This window comes from Gavialis gangeticus, unplaced genomic scaffold, assembly GCF_001723915.1.
Source record: "Gavialis gangeticus isolate Ggan-Ray unplaced genomic scaffold, GavGan_comp1, whole genome shotgun sequence".
NCBI lineage: Eukaryota > Metazoa > Chordata > Crocodylia > Gavialidae > Gavialis > Gavialis gangeticus.
The window spans coordinates 98,275,732-98,285,623 of NW_017729024.1; the positions used below are offsets into that span (position 1 = coordinate 98,275,732).

General features: G+C 43.6%; 1 protein-coding gene across 2 annotated transcripts in view; it reads right to left on the bottom strand.

Moving 5' to 3' along the window:
* Nucleotides 1–9,892, bottom strand: part of PCSK5 (proprotein convertase subtilisin/kexin type 5) — a 461,635-nt gene that overhangs the window by 143,719 nt on the left and 308,024 nt on the right. For both annotated transcript variants that reach the window (XM_019517436.1, XM_019517437.1), the window contains exon 14: nucleotides 3,586–3,729. In XM_019517436.1, coding sequence (XP_019372981.1) covers nucleotides 3,586–3,729 — 144 coding nt within the window. The remainder of the gene's footprint in view (nucleotides 1–3,585; nucleotides 3,730–9,892) is intronic.

The window sequence follows — 9,892 nt, forward strand, 5'->3', positions numbered from 1 at the left end:
CGGCAGTTATACCCCAGGCGTGCAGATGTGTTCCAGGAAGGGGGTCAGCCAGAAGTTGGTGCCCCTGGGGAAGCATCCAAAGCTTTATTATTAGTGGGGCACAGCGAGGTCGTTGGCTCAGTGTAGGAGTGCCCCCTACTGGCCTGTCACATTAGTGATGTTCATTGTTTTATGGTGCACTCTTTTAGTGACTTTAGGAGACAATGCAGGGGCATGGCACCTGGGAGGGTGCATCTACATATTCATTGGTGCACCTACACATTCATTAATGCACTTTTGCTAATGCACATTAAATTTAGTCACCTAGTGTGAAGTACTAAACAAATGCGCATTAGGCTGCCCTACCGCTCAGTAGGAAAAGTGCATGCTTTTTTAGTCAGACTTAATGTACAGCAGCCTATTTTTACTGTGCATTAGTATATTAGCACAGTTTTTGACATGACACTTTAATGCACAGTAAAATAAGCTCCTGCACATTAAAGCGTACATGTAGATGTGCCTACTGAAAACTAGAAGGGATAGCGAGACATGGGATTTTCTAGTGGTTTTGTAGGCTAGAAGGCAGAAGTCAATTGGGCTGTAAGTTCCACGTGAGAATTATGGACCAGATTTCAGTATGCATAGTCTACATATCAGTAGCTGAAATGGGAAAATATCTCTCTTCATATCTTCAGGGTACACATTGTGTTATTTAAGTGTTTTCTAAATTTGTAGGTGCACAATGGGAAACCAGAGTTTGTGGTCCCCATTGGAAAAGTGTATGTGACACAGTGATTTGGTGTTTATAATTACTTCCAACAGAAGTGGTTAGCAGCTGAAATCTTATTATTACATAAAAGTGTTCAATACTCATCACCCAAAAATGGTAGCCCTAGGCCATGCTGGAGCTTGAAGGAAAAACAGAACTGTGGAAAAAGTCCCAGTATCTCCTGATGCCTCCTGGGGTAGTTCAGTCTTCCAAAACAGAGAGAAGTTCAAGAGTGAAGGTTGCAAAAGTTTTCAGTATAAAGTAATTGTTTTGGGGCAGGCAACCTGCCTTTATTTAGGATGACACTGACAATAGAATTATCCAGTCTTTTTAATGTGCGCTCAGATTAACTGACTTCAGAATTAATTAATGTTATTTATATGCTGCTCTTCCCAACAAAGGCTTAGGGCAACTGAGAGCAGAACAATTGAAAAGGGCAACTAGGGGCATTTGTATGCACAACATTTTTTGCCCTATCTTGTGCTGCAACAGCATGACTGTTTTCACAGGTAGGTTTTCCGGATACTTTAAAAGTCTTTGTAGAACATTAAAGTAAAACTCCTCTGATGTACTTTAGTTTGGCTTGCCACAAATTAAAGCATAGCATCCATGGATTCATTGTGTGCAAACACAAAGGCACTCAAAGATATGTAATAAGCCTCTTTGTCCACCAGATGGTGGTGTGACTTTTTTGTAGTTCACCCCTTTGAATTGCTTCTGCTTTTGAGTTGCATCAGCTTTTTTGTCAGCCCTCTGCTCCCAAAGCTGTGTGGCAGGACATAGGCATGGGGTGGGAGGCCTTGGGCCAGGGGGGCAGTGCTGGACTGTTCTGGTTTCCTGCAGCACCAGCCAGGGACTGGGCTTAATTAGTTTTAAAAACCTAGTGTATGCAAACGCTGATGCAACACTTCAAAATAAACAAGTTTTAAATTTATAAACCTATTTAATTTAATGAGGATTAAACCCTGTGGTGTGTATAGGCACCCTAGTACACCAAATTGAGAGAGAGAGCCATTAAAAAAATCTCATCTTAACTTTGTTTGCTAAATACTTGCCCAAAAGCTTGCAGTGTTCCTGAAAAATGACCAGGCTCAGACTGGCAAGCCTCAAGAGGAAAGGAGTTCCAGGTCTCAGAAGCAACTGCTGAGGATAACCTCCTAATATGTTTTCACCAAGTGGACTTGACATAATGATGGTACTTGTAGGAGGCTGCGCTCAGCTAACCTTAGGGAATGTGATGGGGTGAAAAGGAGAAGGTGATCCCTTGGATATGTAGGGCCCAGGCCATTTATGGCCTGAAAGACAAAACCAGCACCTTGAATTGCACCTAGAAAGCTACTGGGAACCAGTGTAGACAACAGAGGATCTAGGCATTGTGGAAATTGGTATCATTATACCCAAACAGGAAAGTCACTCATTTGGTGCCATCTAGCAGTGTCTGTATTTGACTGATACTTAAAAGAATAGTTCTAGTAAGGCTCAATGAAGACAACGGGAAAATTCTCACAGAACTCAAATGAAGGATATTGTTTTAGAGGAGAGTAAGACTCTTCACCATTCTGTACAGCTCCTCACATATGCTGCTGAATAATTCTTAAATTTTCTATAAATATATCACTGGAGGATTTTTCATCATGTATGCTGCTCACCATTAATACAGGGTATATACATGCCACACTTAAAAAAATAACAAAAATTATATGTGAGCAATGAAATAAATGATTCATTTTCAATAATAAATCACATTACTTGGGTCTTAATGAAACAAATTTCTCTCTAAATATTCACAATGTCTATTCTCCCTGGTAAAATGTGATGGGGTGAATTTTGCTAAAATAGATACTATAGTATCACGCTTCGGCCCTCCAGAAAAAAAAGAATTTGCTTGCATTTTATTATGAAGCTTACACAATCATTATGAACAGCCACTACTTCAATTTTAACTTAATAAATAAAAATAACATAAGTAAAAAGAAAGCTTTTATTTTTATATCAGAGAAAATGTTTGAAAATGTATCATACTGATGGTGGAAGACGTTCATTTTTATTAAGCCAGTTTAGTTATTGTATTCCTTGCAGTATTCACTGGAAACTAGGTCTTTACCAAACCAGAAAGACAGCACAGTCTTTCCTTTCAGGATCCTAGGGTGCCTATACACCCGACAATTTTCACATTTTAAAGCCGTCTAAAGCTGTCACTTAATACACATGGGCAACTTTCGAATGTTTTTAAAATAGCAGAAGTAGCCTTATTTAAACCTCACCATATGTGTTTTAAATGTAAGTTGAACTGTTATATTGCATCACAGTCACCAAGTTCATCTTTATTGCTTAAGTATTTAACTGGGGCTTTTCAAACTAAGTTATTTGCTAAGTATTTAACTGGGGCTTTTTAACTACTAATTGCTGCCATCAGGTATAACTAGTTCTGTAGCCTCAGGCTGCATTGGGCAGCATCCAGTGCCCCCTGCCGCCTACTTTACAGAACTACAGCAAGGCACAAAACTCATACCAAGAAGTGGAACGTCTATTAAGGAGCTGTACCTAAAGCACTTTAAGCAAAGTACAGAAATTACAGCACCTCTGTAAATGCCTGCCTTACACATATATAGGCACCCCTACTCCTTAATTAAGACAAACAAATAGAGGCAGAGTGTAGGTAGGTGGGGATTATTAAACAAGTCACATGGTAGCTGGTTGGTGGATATCTAGGTATTGACAATACAAAGTTTAATGATAAAAGGGCTTTATACACCCAGAGTCCCAAATCCACTTTCAGTTGTATCATACATGCAGTACATAAGGTGAATGATTTCTCAGACTGTAGTCTAGCTTACCTGAATAATCATCGGTCCCATAATCTTCTGTAGGGTCTTCAATTGGACTGGAGCGCACCCGTTCTACTTTTGGAAAATCATTTCTTGGAGAATAAGGTTGGATGGAGGTCCCATAAAGTACTAAGGACCATTCTTTCAATTTGCCTAAGAAGTCAAACATAGAAAGAAAAGCATGGCTTCAGAAAGCATTCCTATTCTGTTACTCTCAGAATAAAAATGGATGATTTTTGTGCAGGACTTGGAGAGAACACAATGTTAACCTCCCTAAAAATTAAAATCTGCTCATCTTTCTTCAATCAATTTTTCATATACAGGCTTTATAACATGTCATCCTCTCCCAATTCTAATAAAAGCTTGCATAATTCCAACATTCCCACCTGAACAGAAATATCATAATATTATAGGTTTTGATAAATGGTGTAATCTTGGTTCTGAGATTTGACTGATTTGACTCACATGAGTTTTTCACTGCAAAAGGACTTCAGCACAGACTTGTTTTTTCTTCAGGACATTAGTTAATCGGATTTACTATTTTTTATTCTAAAATTAACTTGTTGCCCCCTCAATGGAATTCCAGATTGATTTTCCACAATACTCAATAATTCAATGGGGACCTATTAAAGTACACTGGGGGTGAATCTACATGTTCATTAATGCACCTTAAATACTGGGCATTTTGTTTAGTGCTTCCTTAATAAAGCGCTACCTAAATGCATAGTACCTAAACTTACTGCACAGTAGCACCAGTGCACAATTATTTAGGGACACGTCCTGCATTTTAGCCTAATAACACTGTGCAGTAGGCTATTAGCATGGTTTTTGCCATGACACACTACTGCACAGTGTTCTTAGACCAAGGTGCAGTAAGCATTTTGTGCAGATGTACCCTGAGGAAAGAAAAACTTGAACACACCAAATTATCTGCAGAAGTACTATGTTGTCCTCTAATAACAGTAAGGTCACTTAATGTTGCCACTTATTTAGCAATCATCATTGTATTGTCTCAGCACTTCAAATATTTAGCTTCAGAGCACATCTGTGAAAAAGGGAAGTATTATCTGCACTTTGCAGATAGGGAGTTGAGGTGAGTAAATGACTTGTTAAAGTCACATGCAGAATGTGAAGCAAGTAAATCCAGATGTCTGAAGCCCTGGTCAAGACAGCCACTGTCTTTCCTTCTGTGGCACACTCTTATCTGGTTGACTCCCAAGGCTCTGTGACTCTGCACCCACCTCTACATGTAAGGGTTCAGCCAGGACACAGGTGGCTGGGCCTGTGGATAGGTCCTGGGGGGCAACTAGGAGCTCAGCAGGATAGGGCTACAGGTTACCAGAGAACTGAGTTGGGGTCTGGGTCAGAAGAGCGGAGAGCATACAACTAAGTTCTAGGGCAGCCGAGATTGGAGATCCAAGAGATGTAGTCCAAGACGCAAGCTGAGGTCAGGAGCCAGAGGTCATAGAACCAGTGCCAAGTTCCAGGGAGAATCAGAGATCAGGTCAAGGATGCCAGACTGAATCAGGATGCCAGGAAAATCACAGAAGGCAGAGCCAACACCGAGTTTCAGGGAAAATCCAAGATTGGGGTTGGGAAAAGCCAAAGTCAGAAGAACCAAGTAGAGATGGGAATATGAGGCTGTGTCAAGATATGCCTGCAGCCTGAGGATGCAGGTGTGCTTAAATGGGGTGAGTGGCATTTTCAACAGGCAATCTGGTTGCAGAGAACTGGGTCAGTCATATTAGCCAGGGATTGTAACAGGTTTAGTAACTCAGATTCTTGGTCCAGCCAGGCCTGCTTGATCGGAGTTCCTGACAGTACCCCTTCCCCCTCATGGGGCCGTCTTCCAGGCAGCCCGGGATCTGGTTTTTCTGGGTACTTCCAATGGAAATCCTATACTGGTTAGGAGAGGGGGAAGGTAAATGTAGTTGTCTGGTTCCCAAGATCATTCTTCCAGGCCATACCCCTCCAAGTTGATCAAGTAGTGGAGCTTGCCTTAGACAAATTTGGAGTCTAAAATCTGCTTTAGGATATATTCTGCATGATTTTCCACTATTACAGGTTGGAGAGGTAGGTTCAGGCAGTCAGGAAAGGGGTTCTTGATGAAAGGTTTGAAAAGGGATATGTGGAAAATGGGCTGTACTTTCAGTGTCTCTGACAGCTACAGCTTGACTGCAACAGGGTTTCCTTGTTCCATCTTGAATGGGCCCAGACAGTAGTAATCCTGTTTGGCTGATGGGATAGGTGTCTTAATATTCTTCACATACCAGCCTATAAAAACTAGGCTGACCAACACCAATAGCCCACCCCATTATTTTAGTTGGTAATAAGATCTTGATAGTTTTCAAATATCAAGACCTTGTTACCAACTAAAATAGTGGGGTGGGCTGTCAGAGTTGGTCAGCCTAGTTTTTATACACAGTCCTGGCTGCATCAAGACAAGCCTTTAATTCTTACTGAACCTGTTGGAGAAGCAATACAAGATCATTTACTGCAAGGAACCGTGGGAAAGTAGGCAGTGCTGGGTGGAACTGAAGTTGGAAACCATAGTTGGAGAAAAAGGGAGTCTGGCCTGTGGAAGTATGGACAGTGCTGTTTCACTAGAGGGAGTCAGGACACCCTATTATCCTCATGAAAATTTAAAAAACAGCTGGTCTGATTTGTGTGTTCTGTTTGACCATTAGTCTGAGAGTGATATGCAGATGAGTGATGAGATTCCATGCCCAGCGCCTTACAGAACTCATGCCAGAAGTGTGAAATCAATGGGAGAGCCATGACTGGACAGCACCTGAGACAGGCAGCTGTGCAGGTGAAATATATAGCTCAGAAATAGGTTGCCTGTTTTGTTGGCAGTGGGGACAGACTGGGCAGAGATAAAATGAGCCATCTTAGTTAATGTGTTCACTGAGAGCAAGATTGTAGAACAGTTCTCAAAATGTGGGAAGTCCATAATGAAATCCACTGAAAGTATTGACCATGGTAGTGTGGGAGTGCATAATGGCTGGAGGAGACTACCTTGCCTGGTTTGAGGTTTCTTAGTTTGGGCACATGTAGTGAATGAGTAGATATACTGTTTAAAGTCATGGCCCACTCAGGGCCACCTGAACTGCCAAGGGACTAAGAACTGGGTCTTATGTCCAGTGTCCTGCAGGAAGTGTCATGACACAGCCATAATATTCTTGATCTTATGGGACCATCTGGGATGTACTGATGCTGTTGAAAAAAATAACTCTCTTGGGCCACAGAAACTCGGGTTGGGAAGACCTCACTGACTGGCACAACTCTTTAGCAAGGGGTTCACTTGTGAGGGCTGTTTGGATGGCTGAGAGAACACTTTGCTAAGTGTAGTTCTTAGGCTAGAGAATGGTAGAAGGTGGGGATGGGTCTAGTGCACAGGGTTCATCCTTACAGGATAGGCCATCTGCCTTCTTGTTCTTGGCTTCTGGGTGATACATGATTATGAAATTAAAACAGGAAAAGAAGAGGACCAGTGGACCTGTTACAAATTCAGTTTCCAGCTTGCCTGGAGATATTCCAAATTCTTAAGGTCTGTTACTACTTGGATGGGGTGGTGAGCCCCCTTCAGAAGATGCCACCATTCCTAGAAGGCTACCTTGATTGTGAGGAGTTCTCAGTCTCAAATGTCATAATTCCTTGTGGAGAGAGTCTGGGCCCAGGCATACAAAACTCAAGAGTGCAATTTGTTTGGGATATCTGAAGCCCAAGGCAGAGCAGCCCCAGGTGTAGTTTGATGAGTTGGCTTCGACTATAGATGGTTTCATGGAGTCCTGGTGCACCAGAATGGGCAGAGAGGTGAAATCCCTTTTCAGTGTCTCAGAGGCCATTTGGCCTTCTGAAGACCATTTAAACAGTACCCCTTTCTTAAGAAGGGCAGTCAGTGGGGCTACTAGGTATGAAAACCCTCTGATAAAACATCTGCAAAAGCAAAGCCCATGAAACGTTGGATTCCTTTGTACTCATGTGGTATGGCTCATTTAGTGATGACAATTATTTTATGGGGGTCCATTGTTAGACCCCTGGTGGAAATTATGTAACCCAAGAATTCAACTGAGGTGCAATCAAATTCATATTTCTTTAGCTTAACAAATAGTGGACCTGGTGCAGGTTGGTGCAAGCAACCTGGTATCTTTGGCCCTGCTTCCAGCCTGGGTACTGGTCAGAGAAAGCCATCCCCTCTAAACAAGAGTACAAGTAATAAGGTGAGGTGAAATGGAATTCTCTTAACCCGCACTGTGGCAGGTCAGTAGGGGGTGCTCCTGCGCTAAGCCACCCACCTCACTGTGCCCGAACACGTTCCAGGCTCCGACTGCCTCCCTAGGGGCGCCTCGCATCCGGCTGACCCCCTTCCTGGAGCACACTTGCTAGCCTGGGGGTAACATAAACTGCCACCACCCCGAGAAGGGACTCTTTCGGCCCTGTGTCCTTGGGGAAACACAGGCCTAATAGTCCTATGGGTACTTGACCCAGTACAGGCACTTGGGGCACTTCCCCAAATTGGGGGCCAAAAAGGAAAGTCTCCCTTAGTCCGCAGACCTAAGGGGCCTCTTAGGCATAGACTCACCCCTTAATAAGTCTCCTACACCAGTCACAAAGGAGAACTTTATTGATTACAGGGGTAGGGTGAAAATAGGGTACAATATCATAGAAATCCCATAAAGCAAAACAGTCAGGCTGAGGTACACTCATCTGAGTTACTGCCAGCTATATATCTAATCAGATCTCGAGTAGCTTACTCACAAGCATCATCCAGAGGCTGTTGGAGATTCCCTCTGGAGGCAGGCCGTTCCTAGCTCATGAGTTATGGGGGAGAGAGCCAGTTTCAGATGGTAAAGCTCCTCTTAAGCCTGAGTCCCCCACATGGCTGCTGCCCCCTCCTCCTGGGCAGTCTTAGCTTATATAGCCCCTGTGACCTCATTCACCTGGTCCAGTGGAGGCCAGCTCCGGTTGGCTGTTGGCCAACCAATTTGAAATGCATCACTAGTTGCCGGGCGCACTCTAGCCCACCAGGTAGATGCCCCTCACCCAGGTAGCTGATACCAGTCATGTAGGCAGAGGGAGCAGGTTTCCCCCCTCTCTCAGGAATGTATTAATCTCAGGTTACCTAAAGAGATAGGGTAAAGGCGTGTCTCCTCTGCTGGGCCCATCCTAATCAAATTGTCACAGCACAGAGATTTTGGGGAGAAACAAAGGTGGCTTCCTGCCACACCCACATGATGTCTGGGTTATGAAGCGATAACCAAGGGTTTACCTATATAACTGAAAAGTGAGGGGAATGGATAAGATCAAAACAAAGAGACCCTTGTTGATCACTGATTGAGACTCCTAATGGGACTGTCTCACTGGTGATGGGGCCTGAGGAAAGAGGGGATCCATCCACTTTTCTACTACTTCTGTTTTGGCCAGACCAGTATCTGATATTGTTCTGTGAGGGTTGAGTCCATGAAATTACTGGAGGCGCTTGTGTCCAAGAGGGCTGGAACAGATGGGCATCTTCTCTCGTATACTTCATTTCCCCCTCTACACATCATTAATCTGGCAGAGCCACACAACACAACTGCTTTATCATTGGTGCTTGCCAGGTCCCCATTGGCCGTATCATTGGTGCTTGCCAGGTGCTGTGTACATGAGGAGGTGGCCAGCACTCTGTGGTGCATCACCACACTGACATATTGGATTGTTCTTTAAGACAATCTTATAGAGTGTGACATTAAAGCATCCAGCTCCAGAGCAAATCCTGTTTAGTTGAATCCAAGGGGAGCTCATACCCAGGTATATAGGATGTCAGGTTGCTTTTGAAGCACTTGAGACAAGAATCAGCCTCATCCCACTTTTTGTGGTGGTGTTCAAGTGCCCAGAGGGCACTTCTGCCACCTCCACACTGTTGCAACAGTACCTGTGCCTCCCATCTAAATCAATTTCTTGACTTCAGTTGCTTATTTATTGGTTGCTCCAAGACTATGTGAAGCAAGTGCTCCTGGTTTTGTTGGGTGTGCTAAGCAAGGCCAAGAGTTGCCTCTTATCTTCAAAGGCAACAGAGAAGTCCACCCAGATGGGTGCTATAGTTTATTGCTACAGACTAGCAAAGGTGAGACTTGGGGCTTGGTGGCACTTGAGACTTTACTGTGAATCGGAGGGGCTGGTTGAGTGGCCACTGGCAGGCCTGAGCAATGCCTCGCTTCTGAGGCCAGGCCAGGAAGTTTCCCAAAGAGAAGATGGGCATTCCTTTCCTCAGGCAGGTTATGGCAAAATGCCCAGACTCCCCACAATACAGCCAAAAGACCCTGGCAGGATG